We start from the raw sequence: 14903 nt of genomic DNA, 5'->3' as shown, positions 1-14903 counted from the left end.
ACAATAAATGTAAGCAGGCCTATTGCTTGGCTTATCCCACAGTCTGGTTGGGTCTGGCAGGAAGGTTATCAAGGTGGTGTCACATTTTAGTAGTACACACTTAGCAGTACTGTCCTGGTTTTACTAAATCAGTGTTCTATTGCCTGTGAGACTTAAGCAGAGGTTGATGCAGAGAACAGTTTATAGTGACTGGATGTGGGATTCTTTTCAAGGGACTGTCTTTGCCTGTCTACTTCAGCATAGCTAATGCAGCAAATGTGTAGTGCTGCAGGAATGAGTGACTTTTTCTATGATAAGTTTTTGTGTTTAGGGATAAAGTTAAAATTAGCCTATCAACTTTTTACAGTGCTTTCTAAATTATAGCTTTTATGCTTATAACAATTAGTCTCATAAATGAGCTATTAATGAAGGGGTTTGCAATAAGGTACACATTTTTTGGTTAAACAAAGAAGCTTTCCTAGTTGTTTGAGATATTCACAGCTATTAGCAGCTAGTGTATTAAATTTAATTTCTAGTGTGTTCCAGAAGGCATAGCTGAGCCAGAGAGAGCACAAAAATAAGGACTCATTTCTGGAAACAAGAACAAAAGCAACCACAAGCAGCAGGAACTTTGATGCACTCTAGGTTCAGACTGGTAACAACTGAGTAACTTGCTTTCTCTGTAAAGTAAAGGCTCTTTTCTAATACTGGGCTGAAAGACCTCGTGAAATGAGAATGAGAAATTGCTTTTAGCAATCAGTATAGAACCAGAAGTGTAACATGAATCCTGCGTGTCAGGTCTGCATATTACCTGTGTCTTGACCAAATTTTAAAATATTAAAATACTTATGGTAGCACTGAAGGGACACAGCAGAGGGGATTCTGTAAGCATAAACCAAATCTCAAATGGTGGGAGTGAAGCCAGTGTGGGCAGGCCTGTGTGGGTAACTGTGCACAACCCCCTGCATTGGTTGGTTCAGGTGGGTGAAGGCAGAGGATGGCCAGGGTGACTGAGGTCACAAGGCACCAGAGAAAGGGAAACTTTGGGTCACCAAGTTTCTGTGGGCTAGCAAAGTGATCACTAACCAAACTGCTATGGGTTTTACTATGGCTCATGTATATTCCTCTCTTTCTTGGTACCCAACCCTGAATATTGTGCCTTGGTTTGAAAAAGCATTGCAGCCTGTCATATATCTTTTGTTATGCTGTCATCCTTGGCACTTGGAGCAATTGAAGTACTCTATACTGCTATGGAAACAGCTATAAATGGCTATGCAAGCATATCTTTTGTTGGTGTTCTGTTCTATCCCTTTGCTGCTTCAGAGAAATCTAATTTGCTTCCATCAGATGCTGGTTATGGTTTTATTTCCATGCTGTAGCTTCTGAGAGTTACCTGTAGAGAAACAGTCATTACCCTTTTGTATGACTGAAGGTAACTATGAATTTAATAAATAGGACCTGGACACTTGAGGAGGAGGATGGGGTAAGAGATTCTCTCTCTCTTTTTGTGGAAATAAGCGCAGCTAGACCATGAACTCCATCTACATCAGGCAGCTAGGGGATTGCAGTATGATAGCTTCATCAGAGTAACAGGGATAAACTGGTATTTTTAACTGTGAAAGACACTTAGGTGGATAATCTGCAATTACCTTGCCCCTTGAAGCTTCTCTGCTGGGTAACCATGTTCCTTTTCTGTACTTCCTTTTTTTGTTTAAACTTGCTTGATACTTCCTAATTGAATCTGTTCTTACTGAGTTCGTTGCTTCTGATGTGGTGGTTTCTGTGCTTTTTTCTCACACATTTCTAGTTGGGTTTCTGCTCTGTAAGAGCAATAAAGTTCAGTTTAGAAGTCTCAATCTGACCCTAGACTTCATTTAGCAATATGTAACAGAAAGGCTGTAGGTGTGTCATTTGAAGGCATTAAGTTTTCTAACATGCCTGTGTTTGGGGGGGGGGTACGTCTTCATCTTTTCCCAACTAGAGGAGAAACATTTCTTAGTAGTTTCAGTCACCTCTCCATGTGGCTGTTACGTTTCATAATGAATTTGGTCTCCTGGTATTTTAAAGTTGTTTTATCTTCATGCAATAGGGATCTAATTTGAAATTGAAATGGGTAATTGCAGCGGAGCTTTTCTCCTTCAGCTGCTGATTGAAATGAGCTGCTTTCCCAGTCCTGGGAAAGGACCAGGATTGTATCAAACTCTAGTGGGTAGTGTGTAGTTGCCAGGGTGCTATTTAGCCATGATGTCCAAGCTGTAGCTGATTATTTGCCATAATGAAGGCTACATAAGCGTCATTTGCACATCTCTTGTAGTACTTTATTTAGATAACAATATTTTTCCTAAAGGAAGACACTTTAGGAGACCATTGTTTTCTTGGTTTATTTTGGTTTTTTACCTCTAAGTGCTTCGAGTGCAGTTGCTCTCTTTCCTTAATTTCACAAAAATACTGGACCCGGAGGGAACTGAGTCTAAATGGGAAGAGATAACATTCAGCTCAGTCTTTGTTTACTCAGTGTAGTAGTGTACTATCATCTGAAGTACTGGGACTTAGCTAATCCAAGAGGCATCCCAGCATCCCTGGTGTGTGGGTTAGCCAGGTGGAATGCTGAACTGGAGCTCCCAGGAGATCTCTTGGGTGGTTTTCCATAGCCTGGCTGCTCTGGCTCCAGTGGGTTGGCATTACTGTCCAGTGCAGCCTGCTGTGCTGATGAGACAGGTTATATTTTACTCTCCTGCCTGCTGCTTCTTTTTACTCTTCATTCTCTTCTGGTCACTTTCCTAGCTTCTATCTGCAAGGCTGCAGCTGGAACAGATGTATACTTGAGGCATGTCAGGTTTCAGACAGGATAAAATCCTTCCTGAGAAACTTCTGAAAAATGACAAAAAATCCCCAGCAGTTGCAAAGCCTAAATGATACTGGGGGGAAAGTGAAATCTCTAATGGAAAATGAATAGTAAACCCAATGTTTTTAAAATTCTGTTTTGGCCTAAAGCTGGATGCCTGGAGTTTGAATTTTAGTCATAGGAATTAAAATCTCTCAGTATTGTGCTGAAGGGGATTTTCTTGGGCACATACATTTAGAACTAAATTTCATTCCTCTGTGGCTCAAAGTGCTGTGGGTCAGCACTGGAAAGCTGCTTGTATCTTTGTGGATCTAAGTATATCCTTTCATAAAGCTGTGAAGAGTTTCAGGGCTCTCCAGACTAGATAATTATCTAGTGTGTTTTACAGATATTTGCAAATTTCAGTTAAAATCCTACATTTAGAACTTGATAGTGGTGGTGAAGCTATGTTCCAGGAACCACATGTGGTTTTTAGATTCCATCTCTCATATTTCAGTGTATTGCTCCAGAAAAATGAGGCCTGGACTTTGTCAACAGGCAGTAGTTTTGTGAGAGTCCTGACTTCTGAAGTGAACTTAGAGGTTTTCAACTCTGCAGTGGAGGTTTTATGAGAATGGGTGCTGCATAGAGGAAATTTTTTTAGGATTCATTCCACAGCAGAGCTGCAGCAGGTGTTCCACCCTTGTTTGTACACACCAGGCAGCTGGTGCTGGAGCAGGACTGGGAGAGCTCATGCTGTGGGATGATGACCCTTGACTTTGGTGCCTCTGAAGCTGAGCTGACCACCCAGGACTGCTGGCACATGGAATGCAGGTGGGAACAGGCATCTCTTGAGGTGGAGAGCTGGGTGGTGATGCAGGTACCACCAATGTGTGTCAAAGTTGTCCTGCCATCCTTGGCACGAGCCTTGATTGCCAGCTGCTTTAGGGTGGTTGAGTGCAGCTGTACACACATTTGTTTTCCCTTTCAGTCTGCAATAAGGATTGTACAATATTAAATACAGTAGGTGTTACCCTATAATTAAAGCTTGAAGTGGTATTTCTCTAAACCATGTTTGTAGAGTCCCATGCTCTGTTTGGCAGTAATGTGGGTGTCTTCCTGCACTTTTGAGGAAATGAAGAGTCAGGCTCTCCTTAAAATTGATTAACTAGTCAGCACTAGCATGCCAGGGACCTGATCTGTCTGAAAATGAACCCCAGATTAGGCCAGTAAATCTTCCAAACAGTATCATGTGGGCACAGGAACCTTAAGGGCACCACAAGGAGGTGTGTAAATGCTTGATGGGTGGAGGAAAGGGTTAGGGTTAGAGGGGCCAGATGGGTTGGTTTATATGTGTTTTTATTGAGTCTGGCATATTTTAAAATTGCTCTAACACAGGGCAGCAGAGAAGCCAGCACTTAAGGATGATCTGCCCAAATGTGAATTATTAGCAAAGGAATGCAATAGATGAGCCATTTCATGTTGTGTCCCTAAAGTGTAACAGCAAACATCCAGCATATGGAAACCTGCTTTCCAGATTTCCTGTTAAAGATAGGTTTACTTACATGTATAATATGACTCTGACCAGGAGTCTAAACCCACACTTCAATAAACCAGGAAACTTCTGATTTTCCTAGCAGGAAAAGCTTGCCTTCTGCCCTTTTTGCTAGCTTGCAAGGGAAAGCTGCAGGTGAATGAAAGTAACTTTGGTCTGCCTTGCCTCCCAGCTGCAGCTTCACTTAGGCAGGAGCAAAAATGTGCCTCAGGAGCTTAAAATGGTTGTTTTCAATCATTCACACTTGACATCTCCTCAGCTGTAGTTACTACCTGTGACTGACCATGACAATTCGCAGAACAGTGTTTGTGTTTGATGTGGTTATGGATAAATGGCAATTTTAAGTGATGTGGCAAACTTACTTCTGAGTACTGTTCCTCAGAATTCAGATTTGAGGATCAGTCCTAGAGGGACTGTTGATATATAATTATATTTCTTCAAAGATACTTACTCAGCATGTGGAATTGGCCAGTTCTCACTCAAAGGAGCAAATCAAAATAAGGAATATTGGGGGGTGTGGGTTTTAGGTTTTCTGCTTTCTTTTTTTTCTTGTAGGGGAAAACTGCTTTTAGGCTTTTTAAACTGTTTATATTTCTGGGTTGTGTTTACAAGTTAAATAACCAACCAATTCTGCTTGTGCTCCAAGTGTAGCAGAACTAAGACAGGAATCAAAGGCTGCCTGTGTAAGCAGACACGTCAGAACAAAAAGACTGGGGAGAGCTGTGTGGCTTTGTGTATCATGGGCATATTTTCTGGAGACTGCTCTCTTACTCATGCTCCTGCAGCAGCAGTGGATGATCTGCTTGACAGAGCAAGCTGAAGGAATGGCTCCTAAATGGTGACTGCAAATGCCAGGCTGGGTGATTCAGCTGAATGTGAACATGCATGCCTTGTTGCATACTCAGACAGTGTAAGTTTAGTGGCAATATCCTCTCACAGCAGAGCAGCATTAAATAAGGTGGCCTTCACATGAAAAACTTGCAGAAGCCTTGAGAAATTTGTACCTGTAGAGTCCTTTAGAGGAACCAGACCTTCTACAGAGGTATGGAGGGGGCACGGTTCTCTTTCTAAGCACATAATGAGGATATAGGAAACTAACTGGAGCTTTGCTGAGCTTTGCCCTGCCTCCTCCAGGCTTTTGAACAAAGCACAGGCTCTCTGTGTTCATTGGCAGTTGCTGCTCACAGTCCAAGGTTGTCTGCAGGACAGTGGATGTGGTGCACAGCACTGGGCCAGAACACTTTGTCAGAGACCTCTGTCTACTCTTGAATGCTTTGCATTTTTTTATTCTCCTAGTGGAGGAATTGAGAAGCCTAGATTGGTCAAAGCTCCTTTGTGGCCTTTTTTACATCACAAATTTTCACCACCCAAACTGAGGACTTGGCATGGCAAAACTCTGATTTTTCTCTCCCCAAGCATTTTCTTAATGTGATGCTGATCCTTGCTGTTGCCATGGCGCCAAGAAAGCTGTGTCAGATTAAAGATAATTTGGCTGTTTTGGTAAACTGCTCTGAGCAGTGTGACTAAGTAGTGATAATCTCATTAAGTCACATTAAAACAAGCCCAGAGCATTGGAGGGGGGGATTTCATGGTGACCATTAGTGGGATGGTGATGTATAAAGTGTGGTTAGTACAGGTCTTAATTGTTGCCTCCTCTGAATTTCAATGAGGTTTAGGCTGAATGTTGGGAATTCTATATGTAGACAGTTTGTTGCTTAATTAATGTGGTGCTTAGCCAGAATCAGCTCACTTGATTATGTAAAAGCTTGGTTACAGGTCTCTTGTTCTCCCATAGGATGCTCACTCACAAGGAGAGGTGGTGGCATGCCTGGAAAAAGGCCTGGTAAAAGAGGCAGAGGAGACTGACCCTCGAATCCAGGTTTCTGACCAGTGTAAGAAAGCAATTCTTCGTGTAGCCGAGCTCTCTTCTGATGACTTCCACCTGGACCGGCATCTCTACTTTGCATGCCGAGATGACAGAGAGCGATTCTGTGAAAATGTGAGTGCTTTCCTCTTCCTTTCTCTCTACAGGAATCCATTACAAAAACCCCAAAACCTCTCTGGACAAAGCAGTGAAGGGAACTGTAGACTGCATCCTGAGTGATATTGTGTAATGCTAAAAATAGACACCCTGTAACTGTCATTTTGCAGTAATTCCAGCATTAATTCATTCACCCAACAAGCACACTTTATTCCCAATGGGTTAATGAGCTGGATTGATATAAATGGTTTAAGGGGCATGAGAGCTGGTGTGACAGGGATTGGGGGAGGAAAGGCAGAGGTGAGTGACCACTCCTTTCTACAGCTGTGAGCTGTTGCACAAAGCCTGCTCTGACTGTACTTGCAGCACTTTTTATGCCTAGCATGAGCTGCATTGTTCAGTCTCAGTTAACTTGTATTAGCTGAGAATTGTTGCACTGAAAGGGTGATGAACATGACCAGATTATTTTTATGCAATAAAATTTAAAGGATTTTATTGCATAGAAGCTATTGCTGTAATTTGAAATATTAATTCGAATATATTATTAGTTTTAAAAAAATCTCCTCGGGTGTAGTTTAGCCGGCTTGTCAAATGTTACAAGTATTGTCTTTGAGGGTAACTGTTACTGTTCTTTTTCACAGACTCAGGCTGGGGAAGGCCGAGTATACAAGTGCCTCTTTAATCACAAGTTTGAAGAATCAATGAGTGAAAAGGTAAGTATCCTGGTGAGACAAATCCTTACTGCAGAAATCATCAGATCACTCCTCAGTCCAGGCTGCATTATTCTTTTCCAGTGTCAAGGAAAATGTCATCTTCCTAGCCAGATAATCAGCTAGTTTAACAAATGCTTTTACTTTGATATTTTTGTGTTTCAAGTTTCAGTCTTTCAAGTAAAGGATTTAAATAAATCAAAGCTTTTGGGTGGGTAATTTGGAGAGGCAAGACATGGAGCTCAAGTGGTAGCATTGTGATTGACTGTTTAAAGTAGCAGTCACATCATGCTGGGGTAAGCCTTGGATAAAGGGTGTTCTAATTGTACAGATTAAAAACAAAAAGAAGCTGTGTTTCTTTCACTTGTGTTTTTAAGTCTGTTTCAAGCATCACATTCTGTGTGGGAAGGATGCATGGTTCAGTGGCTGAACAGAAGTTTTCTTTCTGGTTTTCTTGAAGATGTGGTTTTCAACAACAGCAAAAAAACTTGTTCTGGAAAGCTAGTTCTGAAAAGCTTGTATTGGTGTAGCTGCTTTGTTAAGGCAGCAATGCCTTCAGTGATTTTGGAAGCAGCATCATAGTGTTTGGGATTGTATGGAATTGTAATCTGTTGGGAAGGATGTGAAGATGAGAATCTGTAAAGATCTCCTCAAAGAAGATCTGCTGAAGGAGCCTGACTCAGAGTGCTGAAGGGATCAGACTAATTTCTTTTTTGTTAATTGCATTAGCTGTCTGACAGCTTGGTTCCAATTAACAAATTCAAATCTGAACAAGTGATCTCTGAGGGCTTTAAACAAAGCTCCATTTTGCAGAAGTGTGTTACTGAAATGAACTGCTGTTGTTGCTTAAGCTCTGTTTAGTTATACAGGGGCACTGGTAGTTTTTGAAGGGTGTTTTCCATGATCAGCTGACTGAGGTATGAATGTAAGATGCAGAGAGGTTACACTGAGCTGCAGCAGATGACTTCAGAGAGAGAGAGAGAGAGAGGGAGGGGTGGACGCAGTTTGCAGAGCAGAAGGAGCACTAAATGTAGTTCTCACTCTTGTAGCTGCCAAGGTTGGACCATCTGCAAAGTCACTGGTTTTGTAGAAGCTGTTACCCAGCAAAGAGTCCCTCCTTGCCAGCTGCTGCACACACATGTAGCCAGCAATAGCTGCTGGTGGGTGGCTTGCTTTGTGTCATCCAAAACCGGCTTCTGGGCTGTATCCAGCCTTTCCCTACTTCAGGTGATGAGGTATCTGCAAGCCTGTATCTTCCTGTGTCCAGAGCTGTAAATTTGTCCAGTCCCAGGGTCTGGGACTGCACAGGAGCCTGAAAGATGGAGTGGGAATATCTTGGAGTAGGGCTTTCCAGGTCCTCAAATAGGTGTGGGAAGGAGGAGGTGAAGTCAAAAACCTGATGTAAGAAAGTGGGGAGCAGGTTCTAGGACTTTCCTGTTCCTTGTGCCAAGATTGCTCCCTCTTTCCCCTACTCTACATATTCACTGTTTTCCTTCCTTTCAAGTGGGTTGGGAATGGATAAATTTGCTTGAACTATTCTGAGTTATCTGCTGCCCTCAGATTTAATTTTCACATAATTTAAACCAAAAGCTATGAAGTGTAGCAGTGTTTTTACAGGTCCTTTTTTGGTTGAAATTTAGAGGGTTGTTCTTGCAGCTGCTGGGTTCAGGTTTGGTCACAGAGCATCCTCATGAACCTCATCAGTTGTGGAAAATGGCTGGAAATTCCCACGGTTAGACTTTTATCTGCTATCATCTGCTCAGCGCGTTGCGGAACAAATCCAAGAAACACATTATTTTGTAAATGCAACTGGAAAAAGTTATTTCTTGAGGGCATGGGGTGAGCATGTACCACAGCTGGGATAAATGTCAGCAACTGCTCCTAGTTACCACGAATGAGTCACGCTCTTCACAAAAAGCTGGATGAATGTGCAGTTCTGAGAACGGCTCTGCAGAGAGCTGCTCCCTTTGAAACCCCCGATCTGTTGACCTCGGTGTGCGTTGTTAACTGTGTGGTTTCTATGAGACAAATGAAATTTAGCTGCAGTCCAACTTAAATTAATGAATTTAAAAATATCAGCTGTTTTCTGAGATGCAACTTGAAAACTTGCCAGCAGCAGGTCCAGCTCTCTGCCCCCAGCACAGCAGCTCATTCCACCACCCCAATGTGTCTCCTGCAGTGTCGTGATGCGCTGACCACCCGCCAGAAGCTCATTGCCCAGGACTACAAGGTCAGTTACTCGCTGGCCAAGTCCTGTAAGAGCGACCTGAAGAAATACCGCTGCAACGTGGAGAACCTGCCCCGCTCGCGGGAAGCCCGGCTCTCCTACCTGCTCATGTGCTTAGAGTCTGCTGTGCACAGAGGTAAGTGCAATTCAAAACTTGCTGGGACCTTGATTTTAAATTCAGGAACCTTCAGCTTCGATGTGTATTTACAGTTCCCTTCTTCTCTTTCCAAACTTTGTTTCCAAGGCAAATTTCCTCATCATGGTGCTTTCATCGCTGTTGTTTTGATGATCGGAATAGCTGAGTAACCCCCTCTGCCACTGACTCCTTTTGTGCAGACAAGAAGTTTAAAATGCAAAATAGCAAATCCCACTTGGACTGCTGATGTGTAGTTGCAAATCCTTCTATTCACTGTGAATTCAAGCAACTCTTTTCCTCCATTGTGTAGCAAGCATTAAATATGCTACAAGGTTAAAACTCAGAATAGAGAACCTGTTTATCCTCACTCAGGGAAAACCAGGGATACTAAGTCCCCTGCCTGTTGTAAATAATGTCTTTTCTTGCAGTTCAGTAGCTTGAGTAAATGCCTTAATTTCTCTGACTCTGGTTTTTCCCTATATAGAAAGAAGGTAAATGTGAGAATATTCTTTTTGATCATTTAAGTTAATGTAAGCTGGAGGTGTCCTAACATCAGCTGCTGTCTCCAAAGGCGTTAGAAGGCTCAGTGCAGCTGGACCATGCCAAAGGTTCTCTGTGAAATTGCCATAATATGAAACAATGTGTTACATCCTCTAGATCTGCACTGTTTGTTCCTCTAGAACTGCTTGTTTTCCCTCCTGGCATGCAGCTGGGTGGTTTCAGAGTAAGCAGCAGGGCTGCATGCTGCAGTGCCTCTGGCATGGGATGGAAAGGCTGCCATAATTCCATAAGCCCTCTGCATTTGTGAGTTTGGATAACTCATTGCTTCTTATTGATGTGGAAATGATGTGCCCTGTTTGTAGAAAAGTTGTGGTTTGGGGTGGGTTTTTTTTTCCTTCACATCTCCCTGCAGTAGGGCAGGTGGTTTCCTGAATTGCATGCAGAAAACTGCTGTTCAGCTATTCAATTTCATGGTGGAACAGGTTCTGCTGTGTCTCATGCATGAGGCATAGCCCAGGAGGAACACTAATTATTCCACACAGCACCATGTACATGTGTTACAGCACCTGGCAGCCCCTGTTGGGGTGTCCTCTGTTCCATGGGATGTTGTGCACATATAAATAGGTTGTGATGGAGACTGCAGGAAAGCTTATAGCAGATCTAATCATTTATTACAGCAATATTCCTGTGCAGCTGCAGTGGTTTGTTGGACACTCCATATACACTCTCGTTTTAAGTCTGAGTTTTGTCTTCCTGAGCATTTATGTACTATTGCCCTAGAGAACCTTTTCATTGGAGAAAATGTTTAACCTGCTGTCCAAACAAATTCCTCTCCCAGTTACATACCAAGCTGGTGAGCTTACCAAAGGTGACTTCTTTGAACAAAGGAGCCCTTGAGCATGTGGGAAAAGCTGACTTGTGCTACAGAACTGCAGATCCTTGAGTGCTTTCAGCTGTTCTTCAGAAGCCACTCCTGTAATATGAAACCCACAATCGGATTCTCCTAATCTTTCAGGCATTCATTTTTTAAAAACCTGTGTTAAATCCATGGACTGGATCTATTTTACAGTGTTGTTGAAATGACAGGATCTACCACAACCACTGGTTTATTCCCCAGCACGAATGCTCCAGCACATTTCACTTAGTCTGGTGGACATTTTCCCCGCTCTTCCAACACGCTGGGAGTGCAGGTCTGCTAAGGAGGGCTCTGCTAAGCACTGCTACTAAATCACATCCTCTTCTCTTGCTCAGGTCGACAGGTGAGCAGTGAGTGCCAGGGTGAGATGCTGGATTACCGGCGCATGCTGATGGAAGATTTCTCCCTGAGCCCAGAAATCATCCTGAGCTGCCGCGGGGAGATCGAGCACCACTGCTCGGGGCTGCACCGCAAGGGCCGCACCCTGCACTGCCTCATGAAGGTCGTCCGTGGTGAGAAGGGCAACGTGGGCCTCAACTGTCAGCAGGCAGTAAGCAGCTTCTTATCACTTCACTCTCAGTTTGCTCAGTTGGTAAAAGCACTGATTTCTGTCAGGGTTTTGCCTTGTGATGCAGGTTCTGCTCAAGTCAGCCTGGCTCTGCTGGGTGCCACTGAGCGCTGGAAGCAGTTGTGTAATTGCCGTGCTGTGAACTTGGTGTGTTGCAAGGGTAAGGGTGGTGGTTTTTCCCCTCAAAAAATGCATTTTAGATTGTTGTGCCCTGGGCTTTTTATTGGATCTTCTGTAGTTCTTCTCCACCAGCTTTAAAGTAATGGAATTCTCTCCTAGGTGCAAGTGTAGGGAAACTTGCCTTTTATAATTCTAAAACATTCCTTGTCCTTCCCTTTTCTCCCTCTCCTTCCCTTTCCCCCGTGCCCTGTCCTTGGAAATGCACAAAACCTTTCAAAGCACCTTCCCACTCAGTTTTACTTTTGCTATTTCATTCAGCTTTAATGATGGAAATGGAACTTTGGGGACATGGAGGTACAGGAGACTGCTCTATGTTGATGTACTTGCAGCCACTGAAGGAAATGCCATTTTCCTCCAAACTTCTTCTGTAAAATAGGATATTTCCTTTTGCCTTTTTAAACTTCATTTTGGCCCAAATACATCCTGCTTATCATTTCTTTAAATTGAAAACAATTTCATTTTTGTTCAAACTCATTAGTGCTTTTTTAATATGAAATTACATTTTTGTACTTAATACTTGGGTTTGGTTTTAATGACCCATGAGCCCAAAAAAGTGACATCAATGATAAAAATGGCAAGGGAGTCTTAGTGCTGATGTTGGAATCTGGGGAGATGTGTGCTCTTGACTTCTTTTAATAAACAGAGCCGCTATTCTGTACATGTTTGTTTTAAATGTAGCTTAAAACTTGAGCCTCAAATGATGCTAGTTTGTGTGTATTATCAAAGATAAATTGATAGCTGTTAAATTTTTGTAAGTCATAGGGCGCTTCTGTGATGAAGCTTATTTCTGCATAAATACCAGGTGTACTGGTGCAGCAGCTGTACAGTTTGAGTCATTCCTGCAGGGATCTGTAGTGCATGACTTAAGCTTTGCAGCCTTTGTGTGAAAAACTGAATATTTGTTTCTGTTTAAATATGAAATTGAAACTGCTGCTTCAGAATTTCATTATTTGCAAATATTCATAAGACCAGTTAATATTGGGAATAACGTTTAGATCATGACATGCATGTTCAGAACAAGTCATTAATCAAAACAGAAGGACCCCAAAAGTGATATGGGATTTCAGACTTTGAGAGAAAAATATCTTTAGAAATTGAGGGCAAGTTTGGAGGTTTTTTGGTTCTCTTATACTTAAGCTACTGTTTTATTTTTTTACAGTAAGTTGATGCAATAGTAAATAGGATTGTCCATGAGTCCCCCTTCGAGTTAAATGTGTTTTGTTCTCTGGGCAAAGGACAGGAGAAAGCAAATTAAATGTTGATTTTATACCTTCATTTACCTTGTCTGGATTTTTATGGGCAAGAGGAAATAGATGATTACAAGAACAGGATAAACATTCCAATGTTCTGAGTTTCTGAAGACTGACACAGTACTACTATATAGCTGCCTACAACTTTTGAAGCACTAAATAATTGATTGTTCTTAATTTTTGTATTTGAATAGTAAGGGTTGTCTCAGCTGTCAATGGCTTTGTTGTGTTGTGACTTAATGTGTTAGAATGAACTTTTTGCTTTTACCTTTAAAGGTAGATAAATTATCTTTGCAAGGAAGAGAATATTGTGTGAAACTCTTACAGATACTGTGCAATTTGGGCTGGAGGCTTCAACTACTTGTCACATGAGGTTAGCCCATATGGCAATCCCTGAAGAAGGGAAGTTAGAGATCCATCCTTCAGAGTAAGATGGGGCAATTTCAGTTCTTTTTGGGTACCTAGAAAGCACCTTTGGTGTGTGGTTCTGCTGTGGCTCTTGATGGTGGAACAGTTGTCTGTGGTGCCCCTACATTTTCACTTGCAGAAATAGAAGAAAAGAACATAAGTGCTCTGGGATGGTCCCAGCAGAGCTTGCTGCAGTGCTTTGGGTCCATCTCCAGATGTTGTCTTTTCTATAGAGTCAAAAACTCCCATCCTTGTGCTTTTAGCAGTATCATTAGCTAATACTAATACAGTACCTTGATTTCTTGGCTACCTCAAAGCAGCACGTGCTGTCCTGAAATTCTTCCTTGTAGAAGCTCTGTGACCAGACACACCTGCCTAGAAAGTTTGCCAGAGGCAATTGCAAGGAGAAACCTCTATTTTGGATCTGGTTTTACTTCCTGTCCTGTCTGTGAAGGTTTGCTCTGATTCTGCTTGTCCATCTGCCAGAAACAATATAAAGAATCCTAAAACAACAAAACACAACCAAAGAGCCTCCATTTCATTTTCCTGTAAGAGCATTGACTAGTACCCTTTCCTGCAGGTGGATTATGAGTGATTATTTTTATTAAAATTTTTGAACAAAACACAATTAGACATTCTCAAACCCCAGTATTTTAATTTGAGAAGTTCCATTTCTTGTGAGACACCTCAGCCAGAGTGATCTTCCATGTGGGAGTCTGTGCTCACACCTATGTGCTGTTGTGCAGGAAGCACATCTAGACTCAAATGTCAGAGCTGTGTGGGGGCTTAGTCTCAGTTTGAGTAGTGAACTTGCCAAAATGCTAAAGCTCTGTGAATGGTAGAGGAGCAATGGCTTTCTGTAAGTTTTCAAGTTTCGAAGTTAGAAAGAGGGCCCCTGGGTGTGTGCTGAGCCTCATAAAGGATCCTGCCCACAGGGAGGGTGTGTGTGCTGTGGTAAGTCATCAGATAGGAGATAGTGTCACTTAATTGTGGGTGAACATCAGCCCTTCAAAGGTCTGCAGCTGTACTGGCAGGGTCTAGCATCTCTGGTGTTGCGTGATGGAAGCAATATTTTATATCAGAGCTGTTGATAAATTGTTTTTCAAATATATGGCTTCTATGTTGCCCTGGTCTTACCTTTGGGGTTTTTTCGGTTCAGACCTTTGCGTGTATAAAACTCCAATCCCTGCTTAAAGGGCATATATTTCTTGCTTCCAACTTCTAAGCTGTTAAATTGGTAGTTCATTGTAAATGTATTTCCATGTCAGGATAAAGGTTCAGAACATTGTAAAGTTTATCCAGCTGCTTTTCAGCTCTAAGGGTTTGTTGTGTTAGGGAAGAAAAATCCTATACAACCTTCACTTCTGTCACTGGTGCCAAATTATTCCTCCTTCCCTGCAGTCAGGGCAGCTGGCTTGGTGCTGCACATCATGCATATGGTTGAGAATTAAGGTCAGGAATTCTGCAGTAGTGCCCAGAAAAGGGTGGAGGGATAAGGAGGTGCTTCAGTTCTTCTGAGCTGTTGTACCTGGTGTGCTTTGGCCTCTTCCACTTGATAGCAACAAAAATACCAATTAACGGAAACCTGAGAAAGAATCCTGCCTACATGATGCTCTGGCCAGTTTATTTTGTCTCTGTGTGTAAGAAAGTGTTGAGTTTGAGATTCTA

The 14903-nt window shown here is 42.3% G+C and overlaps 1 protein-coding gene across 1 annotated transcript in view; it reads left to right on the top strand.

Annotated features, from left to right (window-relative positions):
• GLG1 (golgi glycoprotein 1) overlaps window positions 1-14903 on the top strand; it is a 76940-nt gene that overhangs the window by 44376 nt on the left and 17661 nt on the right. The window contains exons 5-8 of the mRNA XM_030956290.1: window positions 6154-6357; window positions 6981-7052; window positions 9229-9412; window positions 11165-11379. Of these exons, the coding sequence (XP_030812150.1) occupies window positions 6154-6357; window positions 6981-7052; window positions 9229-9412; window positions 11165-11379 (675 nt within the window). The remainder of the gene's footprint in view (window positions 1-6153; window positions 6358-6980; window positions 7053-9228; window positions 9413-11164; window positions 11380-14903) is intronic.

This window comes from Camarhynchus parvulus, chromosome 11, assembly GCF_901933205.1.
Source record: "Camarhynchus parvulus chromosome 11, STF_HiC, whole genome shotgun sequence".
NCBI lineage: Eukaryota > Metazoa > Chordata > Aves > Passeriformes > Thraupidae > Camarhynchus > Camarhynchus parvulus.
The sequence above is the reverse complement of the archived record's forward strand: the minus strand, read 5'-3'. Positions and strand labels throughout refer to the sequence as shown.